This window comes from Petaurus breviceps, unplaced genomic scaffold (genome assembly GCF_028583685.1).
Source record: "Petaurus breviceps papuanus isolate PSGF00001 unplaced genomic scaffold, PetGlider_PUasm1.0 90591, whole genome shotgun sequence".
In the NCBI taxonomy this organism is placed as follows: domain Eukaryota; kingdom Metazoa; phylum Chordata; class Mammalia; order Diprotodontia; family Petauridae; genus Petaurus; species Petaurus breviceps.
The window spans coordinates 1,177,259-1,196,156 of NW_027187280.1; the positions used below are offsets into that span (position 1 = coordinate 1,177,259).

Below are 18,898 nucleotides of genomic sequence, written 5' to 3' on the forward strand. Positions count from 1 at the left end.
GCAGCAGCAGCAGCCATGCAGAGCAGCAGAATACACTGAAGCCGCGTTTCATGGTTGAAAGGACAAGGCACAAGCTGTATTCCTATATTCTCTAGCTCTTAAGGTCACAACAAACCAGTCCTCTGATACCAATTAAAATGCCTGTGGTTTATGTTTCCCCTGAAAAGGACAGCACCAAGATGACCTGTGCCTGCTGAGAACATAACTGGCAATGTACAGTCCTGGTTGAAAGATGAAGAGTTAAAAAAATAATTAAGTCATGACTGCCATGAAATTGTTTATTCATGGTAGGTGTTTCAGGCAGTTACAGCTATAGAAAAGTACAACCATTGCCTAGGAAATCATTTCCATTATAGATCACGGCTAAGACAAGAAAGCAAAGTACACGGTGCTTGGGAGATTCGAGATCCAGTCCATCAAGGTTATGTCAGAGGCAAGTCAAGAAAAATATCCTCTCCAGAAACTGCCTTAAAGAAAAACTACATTTTGGGATGAGATATATACTAATTGCTGCATCTAATTATAAAGATTAAGCCAATTAAAAAATCCAACCAAGCTTTAAGTGTGATGGAGAGAATAATTAAAAATCAGATTTTTTTTTTTTTAACAAAATACTATTATGGCAGTTAGGAGAAGGTTAGAACACAGGGGGGAAACAGCTCTGCCATCAGAAAGCAGGAGGAAAACAGCAGTCTGTCAAAGTTATTACAGGATAACTTTTTTAAAGACCAGAATTTAACAACTTTGAACATCTGTGCCCTTGCCTTTCCTATGTATGCCAAAAGAGAATGGCATTTCCTATATCAGTCTTCTTCCCAGCAGGAGCCAAGCTGGTGAATCAGCAAAATGTCATTGTCTTCAGAAAGCCACTACCACTATTTGGAGTTCACAAAAGTGGAGAATAAGAATCTTCCAAATCATATGCCTACGAACTACTTTGGTAATACTTGTGGTTAATGCACAGTCAGCCAAGGCCTTGCACAGCCACACATAAGGCCTTTTGGGATGCATACTGAATTTTCTAGCCATTGATCCCTTACAGACAAAAAACTATAATAAAAAAAGTTTGGGGGACTGGAAAAGATACTCACAACAGAAACTTTTCATCACCAATCAGTAAAGGTTACTTAAACGGCTTAAATACAGATTCTAAACTATGCTTCCTACTCCAGATTGCCTCAAGCAATGCATCCATAGCTACAGATTAATTTGTGGCCATACTACATTAATGTTGATCTCACCACACACTTATTTCACATCGAAGAATATATATATGAAATTTAGAGTCAGAAGATTATGGGTTCAACGCCTGGGTTTTGCCACTTACTACATGAAGGGATCTGAGGCAAGTCATGTAACTTTTCTTTCTGGGCCTCAGTTTCTGATCTATAAAATGACTAGAGCAGTGGTATGGAACTCAAACAGAAATGGAAACCATTAAATCACACATAAGGATCCCTACAAGCTGCATATTGGTTTAGAAAACCACATACTGGCATTATCTGTGTCCTTTTGTATTTTTATTTAGCTACATGTTTATCAATTGCATTTTCATCTGGGTTAGGACCCGCTCCAGACAACTGAGGGCTACAGGTAGCATGTTTGACACTTTTTGACTACAAGCCCTTTAAAGTCCCTAATAGCTCAAAATCTATTATACTTCGATTCTATAACCCGCAAAATGATCCTTAATGCCATCATATAAAAAGTTTTTATGAAGCAGTGGAAATGTCTTGAGATTGCTCTCCCAAGAAGCTTATGTTAAAGAGTATCCACTGATTTATTTCGATGAGAATTATCAGTCAGAAAAGAATCTACTTAAACATGCTCTCATGAGAAAGATTACCGGAAAGATGAACATAACCTGCAGAAGCAGCAGATTCACCCAAGAATATTACTCAAGCAGGCTAACTACTCTTGTTTCCCACCTCTGGAAATCAGGCTTCAAGTGTAAATGGAAAAGAATACAATTTGGAGAACTTTACCTAATCCTTAAACACTTGTTCATATTTTTAAAACCACCTGAGGGTTTTGTACATTTGTAAGTCCCTTCTTCACAGGTGGATGAAAAGCATACAGTACAGTTTCACAGGGCAACCACCATGAGAGAAAATGCATACAAGGAACCAGCACAGCAGACACTCAGGGGAGGGCAGCATCCTGGTGGGTAGATGAAGAACTACAAGACTGTGTGCTTGTCTGTATTATGAATCCCCAAATCCTAACAATGAAAAATAAAAGCCAGTTACCATATGAAGAAAGATATGACAGAAAATCTAAAAACTAATGGGGATAAATAAGAGAATGATTGTTTAAGATTTATTAATAGACTAAAAATGAACAAAAATCAATGTAAATTTCAAGATAGGAGATAATTAGTACGGAAACAGAAAATTAGGCTGTGAAAAATCAGATAAGACATACAGGAGAGGAAGTTAAATGTGGCCACCTCAAAAGTAGCCAGTTTCCCACTAATAACAGACTGTTAGGATATCCGTATTGTCGTGTCCAAGCAGCCCGAGAAGAGATGGCACAGCACTGAGCTCCACTAATAAGTGATAGAGGTCCGGCATGGTTGCCACCACATGCATTTCTTGAATGATGTCATTTAAATCCAGTTCAGATTCCATAAATCTGTGGATGAAAATAAAAATGTATAACATCAGTGGAAAGTCCCAGGGAAAAGCATATCCTATTACCTTTATAATGTAGCAAAAGATCTTTTAGTACTAAAGAAGAAATATCTGCATGACCTAAAAAGAGAGAGAATCTGTCAAAGTGTCCACAACAGACCAACCAAGAAGTACACTAAAACAAACATCATACTGTCACAGAATTTCGTTGGAAAATCAATCTCCTCATTACAAAAATCAATCCTGGATTCAGATCTCATTACATCGTGCTCCTCATTCCCACAGTCACAAACTGCCTTTCAAAGCATTCTGCAATATCAAATGAACCTCCATACAGTCCTGTGAGCTGGCTATCATTATTCCACAGGGCTACAATATGTTCCATTACTGTGGACATAAATTACCTGACTTACCCACTAACTTTCTGTTCTTTATCTTACAGTCTTATAGAAGAGCTACATCTAAGGTTATAAAGAATACAGGAAGCCCCACAGAGTAATAAAGGTTACATCTTGGTACAGAGATTAACAATATTTTCCCTAAATATATGATCTATTACTAAAAACTTAAAAATGTAGCAAACTCTTGGAAAAATAAAAAGCAGATATAAAACAAAGACTGCAAATTCATAGCCAGCAATTCTTACGTATTCTCACATGAGTTCTGCTAGATAGATAGTTTTCTTCCACAAAATCCATGTCTTCGGGCTGCTCTCCTTCTGAGAAGGCTATTTCTGGGTATTAGGCATATATCCAACAATGAGTGATTTGCCAGATAGAAGGACAAAGTGAGAAGGCGATGGCAAAGTATTAGAGCTACATATTACAACAGTCAGTCAGGCCATGAAGGAGTCAATGACTCTGTCCAGTATGTCAGAAAATGTGTCAATTGTCTGTTTCAAAGGATTTCCTTCCAAATGCCTGAAAGCACTCTTTTAACCATAGACTGAGTGTCAGCACTAACCAGCAAAGCAACTGCAATGGGCAATTACTGGCTCTAACCACAAAAATAAAAATCACTGTAAGGACTTCTGACTGACTGGAGCTTACTGCATCCAACCAAATAATCCAACTATACTCCTGAAAAAGACAGGCAATACATAGAAAAAAAGAACAAAGTTGCCCAAAGTTTAATAGCAAACAGTGTATCCTTGGGGAAGATGGTATTGGGTGGAAAGGGCACAGAGTGAAAAGTGATGGTTGCTTGAGGAGAATTGTCAATTGTATTTTAAATGCAGCCAAATGAAAAGAGGCATTTCTGGGTATGCGATCAAAATGACAATTGCATCTATGGAAAAATAAATTTGAATGTTTCCAATCTTGATCGGAGAGGTTCATTCAAATATGCTCAAGCAATTTTCATCTTAATTGCACCTCACTGAGACTACAGAATTACCAAAGACATTGCACCAGTAAGAATTCAAAAGCTCAAGGTTAAAACACAATGTAGCTTCTGAACTGCATTTAACCATCAAAAAATATTTTTCACATTTAAATTTGGTCTTCAAGTGTTCAAATGTCTAAAAAGAAAATATACTACATGAATAGAAAAGGGTATGATTTTTTAAAGGTTCTTTTCATTAAAAATAATTTCCCTTAAGTGTTATATACAATAAATGCAGAGCTCCCCTCACCTCCCATAAGATGCCAACAGGGGCACTCACCTTCAAAGCAACACTAGTCTAAGCCAGCTAAAATGCATTAAATAAGTAAAGTCATGAACACGTAAGTTGGAGTTTGAAGGGCTCCAGTTTTGACAGCTAAGAGTGATTCTATACTAAAGGCCTCTTCTAACTTCCACCTTTCACGTGTAGGCCACTGAACTATGTTAAATGAAAGAATAAACTATGACCAGAGATTTCGAGGCAATCTGATGTGGCAGGGAGACCCTAGATTGGGAATGAGAAAATAATGCACATCACAATCCCTCCACATTTCAGTAGTTGCTCTCACTGAAAAATTATATACCTGGTGGTCAACCATCAGATGATAAAATTTCTCCACACTTAGCCAGGTGGGTTCTCTAACAAGAGATAGTTTATTGGGATTCTACTTAAAGCCCTTCCAGTTTTCCAGCAAGCAAATCTAGTTAGATGAGGGTCAAAATACACCTAGGTTACATCAAAATCCACCCTATTAACAAGCTATGCTATAGTGAGCTGCTACTGCAGAAAAGGCAATTTAGAAAACAAACAGCTTTTTCAAATAGCTCGTTGGTGATAGCTAAGCTAATGTAAGAGGAAGACAGACTGACCTAACCTCAAGGATCTCTCTAACAGCTCCAGTTGTGAATTACATCATTTTGTCAATGATATCACCACCATTAACAGTTGTTGTTCAGTTGTTTCAGTCATGTCTGACTCCTTGTGACCCCATTTGGGGTTTTCTTGGCAAAGATACTGGAGTGGTTTACCATTTCCTTCTCCAGATCATTTTACAGATGAGGAAACTCATCTCAGGGTTAACTGACTTTCTTAGTGTCACACAGCTAGCAAGTATTGAACTCAGGTCTTCTTAACTCCAGGCCCAGTGCTCTAGCCACTGAGCCACCTAGTGGCCCCACCATTAACAGCTGCCTAGGTAATATCAATTTTTAAATTAAAAAAATTTCAAATACAACCTCAAAGTCAAAGAGTACCAGGAATACAGCTCTTATTAGAAAACAAAGGCTTTAAAAGGGAATGGGTGAGGGGTGGCTAGGTGGTGCAGTGGAAAGAGCACCGGCCTTGGAGTCAGAAGGACCTAAGTTCAAATCCAGCCTCAGACACTTGACACAAAAACCTTGGGCAAGTCACTTAATCCCAACTGCCTCTCCAAAAAGCTAAAAAAAAAAGGGGGGGAAGAAGGGGAAATGGATCAACCTTACTCTCACTGAATGTGGCTTAGGGAGGGAATGACATACACATACTAAATTGGGTATCTTGCCCTACAAGAGAGTAGAGGGGAAGGGGATGAGAGGGGGGACGATGAAAGGGAGGGCAGGCTGGGGGGAAGGGTAGGTAGAAGCACATACTTTTGAAAAGGGACAGGGTCAAAATAGAGAATAGAACAAATGGGGGGCAGGATAGGATGGAGGGAAATATAGTCAATTTTTCATAATATATCCAAATGTTTTGCATAGCTACACATGTACAACCTATACTTAATTGCTTATCTTCCCAGTAAGTGTGGGTGACAAGGGAGGAAGGGAAAGAATCTGGAATTCAAAGTTGCAAAATCAAATGTTTAAAAAAAAAATTTTTTTTTACATACAACTGGAAAATAAGATATACAGGCACTGGGGTATGGAGATCCATCTTACCCTACTGGAAAGTCAGAGGAGGAATGGGGGAGGATCTAGGAGAGAGCAGATTGGGGGAAGGGGTATATAGTGGGATCACTGTTTTGGGGTGGTGGGTAGGGGAAAGACAGAGAAAAAATTTGTAACTCAAAATCTTGTGGAAATGAATGATGTAAACTAAAAATAAACATAAAATATAATTCAAAAAAAGAAAACAAAGGCTTTAACACGAATTAGAAAAGCAAACAGATGAAAAGAAATAATGATTGGGGAGGGATGAGGAAAGGGGATGTAACAGTAAAGCAAAGGATATCTTACTTCTCAGGATTGTCTGGAAACTTGATACGTAGCTCTTGGTTTTTATAGGACCTCTTCTCAAATGTGAGAATCATTTTCTTCACTGAGCTTTCATCTAGTGGTTCATCCTGGTTCAAAATAAACACATAAATAAAAATCAACAACTTCAGCCCTCAGTGATATCTTCTTCTCTGAACTCTACTGGCCTTCATTTATTATCTGTCCTTCATTTGGCACTTATATCATGCTTTATATTGTTGACTGCCTAGTGTGAAGTGTATATCTTGTCTCTGAAACTAGAATGCAAATTGTAGAGGTCAAGGCTCAAGTCGTAAACGCCTTTGAATTTCCTAAAGCAGCAAAAAAGAGCTCTGTACATGGAAATGTGTTAACTGACTGTCAGATTAACTAAAGGAGGAGAGTTGGAAGAAAAATGAAGAACTGCTTAAGATTTAATCAAACCCATCCCTAGTCTTCAGATAATAATGAATAACTTGAAGCTCTCTGAGGTCAAGAACCATAATTTTATTTAGTTTTATATCTCTCCAACACCTAGCATTATACATCACACATAACAAGTAAGCATTCAAAGAGGAAAGAAGGGATAAAAGTCATCATTAAACTAGTTACTTATAAAAATGAAATTCACAGAACCAGAGAATGTAAGGGAAGAAGAGAAAACTCTAACTTCATTTTATAAATCAGGAAACTGAGGCTCAGTAAAGTTTTCTGACTTGTCCATGATCACTCAGATAATGAATAGCAAAGCTAGCACTAACACTGAAGTCTGACTCTCCTATTGATGCTCTACTATCTGTCTCCTATTATAATGGGTAAAAGTTAAGGTATAATTCAAATTTTATACTCAAAATAAACATAACTATAAAACTGGCTCAAGTCACGATTTGTTGTTTCTTCGATATTTCTACTGGTGGTTTATTAGGAATGTGTCCGCTGTTCCCCAGTTGTCTGCTAGTCATAGTGCCTAGAACAAAGTAGGCAACTGACTCCTCAAAGCAGCAACAGCTGAAATCCCACAAAGAGGTACTAGAAAGGGGTTTCTAAGAAGGTAGACAAATAAAATTTGTGTACACTGAACAATTCCCCCAGAGATGAACATTAACATTTCCGAGTTTCCTTACAACCATTTCATTTTGATTTTCATTTCATTTTAATTCAATTCTTTTAATGTTTTTGGTTTTTGCTTCTCTTCTTCTAGATTGTCCTTCTCTTCTGTATATTTGCATTCACAATCTATTGCTCTTTCTTTGCTTTCCTTGGTGAAATTTGCCATTGTGGATTTTAGTTTCTCTATTGTGCCCATTATTTTTGCTGTGCAGGACATAGATGCAGTTTTCATAATTCTCATTTCTCTTTTGAATCACTTAGGGACAGTGTGTTGCAGTGCCTGTCATGTTCTCCTCACAATCCATAAGACCCTCTATCTCATTAAGTTATGAATAATTTCTCTTTGTTTTGCAGTTATTTATTTATTCATAGAAGCCTGAACTCATTTACTAGATCAAGAGGCCATATTTCCTTTTGTTGTTAATGTTTTCCCAGCTGATTTTTCTGCTTATGTTCAAGGTCTTTGAGTTTTCTTCTTACTGAGATCTTAGGTAATTTCACAGTCTTTTTTTCTCCCTGATTTTCCCCTATTCACTTTCTAACTCTGTCCCCTCTGATGGCAATTTCTTTTAGGGCTGGATCACAGAGTTTCTCAGCCTCCTCCCACATTGGGCAATTCACAGTTCACCAGCCTAGGTCTCTTGCCTGAGTAATTTTTGGACGATCAGAACTGGATCCAGCTAGATGCTGTACTCCTTACCTCAGGCTCAGCAGAGTACTGAACAGCTGCCCTCCAACCTCCCTACACACAGTGTCCTATCCTCCCTCTGGGCAATTCAGAGAGCTGTTGGTGCTCTGGGTTGTTGCTAGTGCTACTGGGTTGTCTGCCCCAGCGCCAGCAAGCAGCTGGGAGCTTTTCTGACCTAGTGCTATACAGGGCTATGGCTTCCAGTAGGCTCTTGGTACTGAAGGGCTGCCACTTGCTGTGCTAGCTATCACTGCCCAAGCAAATTTCCATAACTTGGAGATGGAATTGAAAAGAGGGAGGAGGGACCTAGGTGTGGGGTTAGATTTTGTTGTAAGCCCTGCCCTTTATGTAAAGACAACTATTAGTGCAGCTTCAGTGCCAATAGTGTGGGGAGTGGCAGAGGGATACCGAGTTTTTTACCTTCTTTTGGATTCTGAGGGTCCTAGACAATGGAGACAGATGAACTTACTTTATCTTCAGCACATAATTGCTGTTCTGAAGAGGTCTGAGAGGTCATGAGGATCATAGAAAATGTCTAGTCCTCCATCTTGCTGCTCACATTCAATTCAATTCCTTAAATACTTAAGTGCCTACTATGTGCAAAGTTCTGGAAATATAAAGACAAAAATAAGACAACTCCTTTCAAGGAAATTATATTCTTACTGGGGGAATGCAACCATATAAGAAGATAAATAAATACTAAATTTAAGCAAAGTAACCATGCAAATTAATTTCAAGGTAGAGTGGGTACCAACTACTTAGGGTAAGGGGGTGAATCAGGAAAGGTCTATGTAGGAGGCAGCTTTTGGGCTAAGCTTCTTAGGAAGACAGGGATTCGATGAGGTATAGACTTCATCTGCTCCAATCCTTCCAATATCTCCCTTTGTCTCTTTTTAATCTAAAGTTTCACTGCCAAGCAGTTCCTAACCATAGCACATACTTAAATTCACAGGAATTGCAGTTTAGAAGACCCTAAAAGTAATCCTTTAGAAAAACAAGTTTTTGGGGCGGCTAGGTGACTCAGTGAATAGAGCACCAGCCCTGGAGTCAGGAGGACCTGAGTTCAAATCCAGCCTCTGACACTTAACACAAAAACTAGCCATGTGATCTTGGGCAAGTCACTTAACCCCAATTGTCCTCTCCCCCAAAAAAGCAAAGAACCAAGTTATTGCCCCTCCAATTTTGCAAATTCCAATTTTGATTTGGTTAGTTATTCTGAAATGGGGAACATCTCTACCTATACGTTCATTTTAGCAAAAATATTTTGTAAACTTTGCAACTGTTTACTTAAAGGTCTCTGGAATCATTTGCTGAGTCCTGCTATCTATATATCCAAAGCAAACTATTATTTTGTCACTGGGGCAAAATGCTACAATACCATCACTAAACTTTTATTAAAATTATCTGGATTGATGAAGGAGGGTTACATCATCCTCAAGAGGCTCAGATAAAGACAGGCTTTATTCCTCTTGGCTAACCCAAAAGAGAAAAGCATACCAGAATACAGACAGCTTACAGGCCTTCCCAATTCCTAGCCTCTCCAAGGTTTTTGCTTTCCTCCTTTAATTTCTCTCAAACAGCAGGGGAATAGTGAATTATCAGTCTCCACCATCAGCCACAACAGCATCACCAATAGCTCAACATCAGAAACCAGAGGGAGATTTCAGAAAGATGAATGTTGGTGATGCAGTACAAAAAGGACAATAATATTTTACAAGGTCACATGACTCCACAGTGGCAAATATCACTTGTTTTTCATCAAATAGGACTTTGGTGGCAGGGAGAAAATAACTCCTGGACTTGTAGCCATCCATGTGTCATTTTTACAAAATGATCTCTTTTCCCCTGTCCCTTAACAGAAGGGCTAGCCCCACATTAGATTTCTGTCTCCTAAGCTTGAAACCATTTACCCATGACAGCTACTATCCTAATCCTTTAGTCTGGGCCTTGCCCCTACATGGGAATTATGCCTGCCAATTAACTGTTGCTGCAGGGCTAACAGATTGAAGAGGAACTGGGAAGGAAGCAGGAGGGAAGAGTACTACATGCCACCTAAATCCTCACAGAGCTGCAGCATTTTGAAAGGCCTGTGAGAAGTCCAAAAAACATTTCCCACTACAATTTTCAAAATGTCATCCCTGGAGAGTCCAGCCCCAAATTTAGACTGATGAAAGGCTTTTTATGAGATGGTAAATAAGAATAAAACTGTTTCCATAGCTTAGTCTTTAGTTTAGTTTTGGCTAAATCCACATGCCATATGTTCATAAGGTCACAAAGCAATACAGTTAAAACCCTATTCATCCTTTGAGGATCATCTCTGATGACCTCCCTCTATGAAGTCTGTCTTTATCCCCTCAGTTGGAAGTGATTCCCCCTGCCCCTGAACTCTCTTTCGTACTTTTACACTCCACTCTGTGTCATATTTATGTACATGTTTTGATAGAGAACATGATATAGTAGAAAGAGCAGTGGGGCTTAGAGACAAAAGAGCTAAGCTCCAATTCCACCTCTGTCTCCTTACTAGCTAAGTGACCCTGGGCAAGTCACTTTCCATTTCTGAGATGAAAAAAGCACACTGTGGTGAAGGACCCTGTGCATGGAGACAAAAAGATCTAAGTTCAAATCTCACTTCAGACTTTCTAGCTATGTGACATTAGACAAGGCATTTAGCCTCTCTGTGCCTCAGTTTCCTCATTTGCAAAATGAGATGATTGAACTGGAAGTCCACTAAGACTCTTACAACTCTAAATCTGTGATCTGATAATCCTATGATTCAGACAAATATCTACCTCTCAAGTCTGTTTCACACACTATAAAAATGAAAGCCACTACATCTTATTCCCTTCTATGGTAAGTTCTTTGAGGACAGGAATTATATCTTATAGAATCCCACCCAAACACCTAGTACAGTGTGTTTAGGATGGTGACTAACTAGATGGTGACTTACTACTCACACATAGTAGATACTCAATAATAATGAAATCCAAGTACAAGAGAACTCCCAAAACAGTTGAGAATGAATTTTCATAATTCAAATTGAGCAAAATATCATAAAGGAATAAATACAAACTGTTGTTTAAACAGAAAATGTAAAGGGTTTATTTTTCTTTCGTTTTTAATTTACTGATACATCAATGTTAAAACTATTCCTTCACAGTGGGAAAAATTTGAAGTTTTCAAAGAACTAAGAGATACTGATAGAAAACACATTTATCTGTCTCAAAAAAAAAGGAATTATAACAAATACTGTTCTTTTGTCACAACTAATTTCAAAAGACAAGGCTCTCCAAGTTTTCATCAATCCTTACCCGTACCCTCACCTCTTCTTCTTCCTCTTCTCCCTCCTTGTCAATCATCTGAAGAAGCTTCTTCTTGTCATCATCAGCTTCTTCCACGGCTGCCCCTTCCTCCTCCCTATAGCGACTACGCTCTCGGGCTCCAGCTTGTTTCCGACGCGTCTTCAGTTCTTCCTCTTCATCATCACGGGGACGTTTTGTACCCCTGTTTGGCTAAGAGAAAACAGAATCACAGCATGTCAGCTTGGAATGGAGCTTAGCAACCACCTAATCTAACCCCTCATTTTGTTGATGAGGAAATGACAGATCAGCAAAGCACGGGGAGTTATTTAGAAGTAGAGGTGAAACTAAAACCCAGGACTCTTGATTCTTGAGTCAATGATCTTTCCACTACAGCAGCAAAACTTAATTTTGTATTCTATAACCCTGCCTTGGCTGATTAGATCTTTTTTTTTTTTCAATTTTAAAAGATGGAAGGTGGCAATTCATAAAAAAACATTCATTATAAAGAAACTTGTGGGGCAGCTAGATGACGCAGTGAACAGAGCACCGGTCCTGGAGTCAGGAGGACCTGAGTTCAAATTCGGCCTCAGACACTCAACACAAAAAACTAGCCATGTGTCCTTGGGCAAGTCACTTAACCCCAATTGCCCTGCCTTCCCTCCAAAAAGCAGAGAGAGAGACTTGTAAAAACAGAAATTTCCTTACATGTAGCAACTGATATGGCTCTATCCATCTTCCCTAAAATACAAAATTCTTCTTAGTTCCCTGCTTCATCCTTAGATATCTGCCATTGTGGATGACTGTCAAGAGGGTGTTAGGTACTAAAAGGCACTCTATACTAGCAAACAAATAATGTCATGTAAGTCACCAATCAGCTAAGTGATTTGGTAATGCAGATACATTTCTACTGTATAAGCAACACATCTGACTTGTGGCTGCCCACTAAGCTGACAGACCCCAATATGCCAGGGGTGAAAGGACATTCCCCTCTATAGCTAAGCTTCTGGTGCCTCCACATACCAGGTGCTTTAGCAATACTAAGCATATGACATTGCTTAGCAAATTCAAATTATACAATTTGGTTTGTAGGGCACCACCTGCTTTTTCTTCACTCTATTCCCAATCTCCCCGGGATAGATAATAATTTGATATGATCACAACCTATTTCCATAAGTATAAAAATCCACTATAGTCATTATAGATCAACCCTGAAAAAAAAAACTGTTGAAAACATGCCAATAATTTAAGACTATTAAAAAGTATGAAATCATTTCCATGTGGAAAAAAAGAGAGAAAACTTGCTTGATCCCACAATAATGTCTTCAAACTGGAAATCTGCAGCTCCCCAGCAGGTAAGAACTTCAGCCCCTCGGGAGCACTAATTCTTCTAGGTTCATAAAACCAGGCCTGCTGTGATTCTGATTAGCGTAAGCTTGCTACAGCAGCCAAGTTAGGCAGGCTCGCCATGAAAAGCAGATTTCAGGACTGTTTATTCATTGGGGGCAGAGGAAAAAGGAGGTGGACTACTATTAAAAGGAAAAAAGAAAACAGTGCCGTAATAATGAAATGCAAAATGGATGCCAAATGGCAACCTCTCTTTTACACATATCTCCCAATGCACATATAAACTCATTCCTTTGAAACATACATCATAGTCATACCTAGAAAATCTTTTCACCTCTAATAACATCTAGTGAAATAGCACCTTCCTCTGAGGGATCTAAAGTAGGTCCTTTCATCTTTACCACAATCCTGGAGTTGGTATCATCATTTCTATTTCACAAATGGAGAAATGGCATATTCAAGATTGTACAGTAAGAACTACTACAAAGACCCAAGATTCTCCAACTCCTAAGTCTGCTTTGTCCTGATCTGATGGGCCTTCCCAAGACAGTAGTTTTTGAAGCTGCTTTTTAGAGAGGACTCAATCAGCAATGATTCCTTCAACCCATACCTCCAACAGACACTGTGAAGAATAGTAAATTTGAGGGGATTGGGGAGAAGGACATAAAGAGGCATTAATCAATCAGTAAGTGTTTATTAATCCTCTACTAAGTCCCAAAAGTTAGGGATACAGAGACAAACATGACTGTTCCCTGCCCTCAAGGAACTTAACATTTTATTTGGGGAAATTACATGAACATATATAAGTATACATATACATATACATACACACACAAATAAAAGCAACAATCAAGAGAAAGGAGGACACTGCTGGGGAATCTGGAAAGCCTCCTATATATGATATAAATATAAACCATGTCATCACCTGGTCAAACTAAACAAAAAGTCAGTCACAGTGCTCAATAAGGCCTTAGGAGATATGATCCTGAGTCCCATCAGGCAACACATAAATCACCTAGGAGAAAATCATCTTCTTCATGCTGTTGAAATAAGTGTACATTCAATGATAAGTGCAGAGCATCACTCCCCAACCCCTCTCTCTCCTTTCAATCCACCCTACCCCAGACCATCAGGAGGATTCTGGTTAATCTAGAACCAAACTTCAAGGTTATGGACAGCATTCAACATTAAATCATGGGAAAATGAAGTGGTATGAGGGAAAGAACACTGATTTGGTGTCAGAGAACTTGAGCTGGAATCTAGTTCTGCCACCTATGACCTGTAAGATCTTGGGCAAGTCACTTTAATTTTTTGGGTCCTAGTTTCCTATAAAATGGAAGGACTGGATCAGGTGATCTCTAAAGTCTCTTTCTAGCACCAAATTCTTTGATATCATGACCCTGAAAGTCTTAAGTCCTAACTACACCAAAAGAGTTTGGGGCAATTCAATTCAAGACACATTTATAAAGCAGCTACTAAATGCATGGCACCACACTAAGCAATGCAGAAGATTAGATACAAAGAAGACAGTTCCTGCCTAATGATTTTACAATCTAATGGAATTTTATATCCTAAGACCCATTACTTTCCTTCTCTGGACCTATTTGCTCATCTGTAAACTGAGAAGGTTGGATTTTATTTCTAAGATTCATTCTAGCTCCATAACATTTTGTGTTCAATCTCTACCCCAACCCCAAAAGAAAATCCAGTCATTAATCGTAGCAACCAGCACAAGAAAGGTATGATAAAAGTCCCACTGACCCAGAAACCATCAGAAGAAAATTACCAAACCCAAAAGACAAAGAAAAACAACAGAAGTGTAATGGGAAGGAAATGTCAAACTATCTGTCACTACAAGAGAGATCCAAAGAAAAGTGGATGACACCAACACCTGTCCCTTTACTTTGTTGTGCAAGGCCAATCCCAAGAAGTTTATTTAAGTACCTGAGAGGAGAGATTGTTTCATTGTTCATATTTGTATTCCCAGTTCCAAGCACAATGTCTAGTACATAGTAAGCATTTAATACATGCTTGCTGATTGATTCATACTAGTCACCTCTGAAGATTTATTTTTGCTATTTTGCAAAGTGTTTGGAAACCTTCAAGATAAAGAAATGTCAGGAGAAATTTCTCTTAATGAAGTCATCTTTTTATTTCTGCTGCCCACAAGACCAGAAAAAATAATTAACTGTTAAAGTCTGTAACACCAATATACTGGCCTAGGCCTAGACATACAAAATTCTCAACTCCCTATTTTAGGACTATTGTAGAGTGGTAACATCTGCTGACTATTTGTTGTGCTCCAACTTCAGAGCTGGTTGACCTTCAAGGATATATAGATTCCCAAACCGAAAAAGCTTATGAGAAGTTTCATAACTGCTGGAAACTAAAAGCATTTTATAAAAAATATTCCCACTGGAAACAGAAATAAGATTTCTCACATGAAAGCTCTGAAAGAGTTAAAAATTAAATAAGCATTTATTTGCCTAAGCTACTCCCTGCATACCCAGACAATATCCAACCTAAGCTCCAGGTTTTCATTTCTGTCTTTCTCTCTCTTTTTTTTTTTTAATTAAAAAGCAGTGAGAGGCTATAGCTATAATGAGGGGCTATGGGAACATGCAGTTATATTGGGTTTAAAGTAATGTACCATAGGAAGAGGCTACATCACCAGAACGAATCCTAAATTAAAACTCCACTATGAAACCAACTCCATTTCCTCTGAGTATGCAATCTATATTATCAGCATTTATGATCTGTCTCGACCTCAATTACAATTTGGGGTAAGGGGGTGTGAAAAAAGAGATTTTTATAATATGCAATAAGAGTATCATTATGATAAATTATGAAAATACACAGAATGCAATTATTAATGCAAAGACTACATTTGTATCAGAATATAACTATGTAAGTAATGGTATGGAGGAATGAAGATAGGAGGAAAAGAAGACCAAAATTAATATATACAAAATCATAGAGTAAAAAGGTAAAATCTATGTCCCAAGTCCAGATGATTTTACCAACTTTTCTAAATTCCTATGGCTTCCTCTGATACAAGTGTTTATAATGTATTAATAAACAATATGACATTTAAAAATCAATAAATCTCTGCTTATATAGACAATATAATGCTGGTTTTGATTTATATGCTGACTTCTATAAAAAAGCATTAATTAAATTTTTAAAAGAAGAGGCATATTTAGAAGGTCATTTTAATTTTAGCAAAAAGGCAAGAATAAGTTTTTAATTTTTATTTTTTCTTATTTTTAATAACAGATAAAATGGTCATTTCCTTACATTTAGTATAACAAGATTATATGTAAAAGTCCCTATCTGTTATGTACAATTTGTCTTTTAAATATATAATAAATTCCACATATAATTTTCAAACCCATCTTTGTAATTCTTTTTGGTCTTCCTAGTATTCTTTTTCACACACACACACACACAAAAACACAGAGATATTTCTTTTTTCGATGATCCTTTTTTTGTTTGCTACCATATACCTGTTTCTCTCTCTGCCTGCCATTCCACTCCGGAATGGAAGAATAAAGAAAAACATATCCCTTGAAACAAATATACATAGTCAAGCAAAACAAATTCCTATATTAACCATATCTGAAAACATATGATTTATTCTACATCTTGAGAGTCCAGCCACTCTCAATAAGAAAGTGGGGAGCAGGCTTTTACCATCAGCAGTCTAGAATTATGGCTTGTCACTACATTGAGAAGAATTCTTAAGTCTTTCAAAATTATCTTTACAAAGTTGCTGTATAAACTGTTCTCTTGGATTTGCTCACTTTATTCTGCATTAGCATATATAAATCTTTCCAGGTTTTTCTAAAACCATCCTGTTCACCAGTTCTGCTAACACATTAATATTCTATTGTTGTTATCTACCTTAAGTTGTTTAGCTATTGCCTATAGTTTCCAGTTCTTTGATATAATGGAAAAAAAAGTAGTTATACATATTTTTTCTATATGCAGGTCTTTTCCCTCTTTAAAAAAAAGTCTTTTGGGATAGAGGCCTAGCTTAAACAGTTTGGGCTAAAAAGTACATACAGTTTTGTAACTTTTTCAGCAGAGCTTCAGATTGAAAAGTAGGAATAATTTTGAAATTACTCAAATTAAATTACTCAAATTTCTGCCATGGCCAACTGACTGCAACTATATTCAAAGTGTAGTCTCGGGCAATAAACATTTATTAAGCATCTATGTGCCAGGTTGTACAAAGTGCTGGAGACACAGAAAAAGATGTAGAACAGTCTCTACTCTCAAACAGTTCACATTGTAATGGGGGAAGCAACATGAAAACAACTATATACTATCAAGATATATAAAGAATAAATTTAACATAATCAATAGAACGAAGATACTAGCATCAAAGGGCTGGTGGGATTTTAGCTGGGACCTGAAGGAAGCCAGAAGGCAGGGATGAGGAGGGACAGCATCCCAGAAATGGAGGACAGCCAGCAAAATGTCCAGCCAGAAGAGAGAGCATCTTGTATAGAGATCTGTGTCACTGGAGCTCAGAGTATATAAGGGTAAGGTGTAAGAAGAGGGGGAGGAGAGGATTAATGAAACGTTTTGAACAACAAACAGAGGATTTCATTTTTGAGCCTGAAGGTTACAGGGAGCCTCTGGAATTTGTTGAGCGTGAGCAAATGTCCACCCACTGGGTGAATACCTAAACAAGCTGTGGTACATGAATGTTCTAGAATATTACTATGTCATGAGAAACTATAAATACGAAGAATTCAGAGAAGAATAGGAAGCAAATTGAACAAACATTTATTGAACACTTACAAAGTAACAAGCACTGCATTGAGGACTTGTGATTCAAGGAAATGCAAAAACACTGTGCCTACCTTCAAAAACCTCACATTCTAAAAGAGAAGACAACATGCAAATAACAAACAAGCAACAAGCATTTAGTAAGCACTTATAATGAGACAAACATAGTGTAAAGTGCTAGAGATATAAAGAAGAGCTTTTTTAAAAAAAGGTACACACGATATAGATATACATATATAGACATACAGATAGAAAGAGGGAGAGGATCTAAGGTGATGTCAAAGGAGGCAGAGCAGTAAGAGGAAGAAGGGGGAGCTGGGAAGGAATTTGAACCAAATTTTGAAGAAAGTCAAAGAAGCCAAGACACTGAAGTGAGAAGAGAGAGAATTCCAGAAATGGGAACCAGAATCAAAAAGACACAAAGCTGGCTGACTGAAGTGTCATGTGGGAGGATTTTCCTATATGGGTGAAATCACAGTTGTATGTACAAGTTTGTGTTGTTTTTTTTTTTAAATAAAGGCACAGATATTTGTTTGATTGGGCTTTTTTTTTTTATTGGGGGGGGTGTTTCAGTTGTCATGTCAGTTTTGCTCAACTGCTTCTCCTCTACCTTTTTTTATTATTATTTGTCAAGAGGGATAACTTTCTAGGTAGGTAGAAAGGAAGGATGCATTTGCAAATGAAAGTGATATAAAAACAAAAGATATCAGTAACAATTTAAAATAAAAATAAATGGTAAAATGCAACCTATCCCTCCTAGAGAAGACTCTTCACATTCCCCAGGGGGTGAAGAAACTTAATTGGGAGTTCACTGTGGAAAAAAAGTCATAAAACGATCAGAAGAAGCAGGAAGGAGATTGAGAAGTAGAAGAAAATGTCAAAGAGAAGAGGAAGAAACTTAAAAGGAACAAACATTTGGAGCTTAAAGACACAAATTTTACGCTCTTGTATGAATACTCTGAGGAGAAAGAGTATCATTTGTCCTTCAAGGAATGATGAAGTAGATCCACATGTTCTGTCAGATAAGAGACCATCCAGGAAAGGCCAAAGCAAGAAGAGAAAATTAGTGGTGGTTAGTGACTCATAACTGAGGGGTTCCATAGCAGTTATTTGTTGACCTGATAACAGCAATGAAGAAGTGACCTGCCTCTTCCCTGGATTACTTTCCTCCTCATTTGCCATCTTCCCATCCTAGAGGAACTTCTACCCTGAGGTTATAGTTATCTGATTGGTGACTTCATGCCCAGAACCACCATTTTAGGAAAGATTTCAACCATGATTCACCTCACTGACTCTCCATACTCTTCTTGTACTACTGTCTTGCCTTAGGTGTTTTGGGGGAGAGAGAAGAAAAAAGGAAGGAGGGAAGGAAGGAAGGAAGGAAGAAAGGAAGGAAGGAAGGAAGGAAGGAAGGAAGGAAGGAAGGAAGGAAG

The 18,898-nt window shown here is 37.9% G+C and overlaps 1 protein-coding gene across 3 annotated transcripts in view; it reads right to left on the reverse strand.

The window, feature by feature from the left end:
* Positions 1-18,898, reverse strand: part of CTNNBL1 (catenin beta like 1) — a 210,358-nt gene that overhangs the window by 148,082 nt on the left and 43,378 nt on the right. Inside the window, exons 2-4 of one of the 3 annotated variants that reach the window (XM_069063520.1) lie at positions 11,346-11,534; positions 6,231-6,337; positions 2,493-2,634 (exon numbers count right to left, since the gene is read on the reverse strand). In XM_069063520.1, the coding sequence (XP_068919621.1) occupies positions 2,493-2,634; positions 6,231-6,337; positions 11,346-11,534 (438 nt within the window). Of the gene's footprint in view, positions 1-2,492; positions 2,635-6,230; positions 6,338-11,333; positions 11,535-18,898 lie in introns of all 3 variants that reach the window. The other 2 variants (XM_069063519.1, XM_069063518.1) reach the window with 2 other exon arrangements.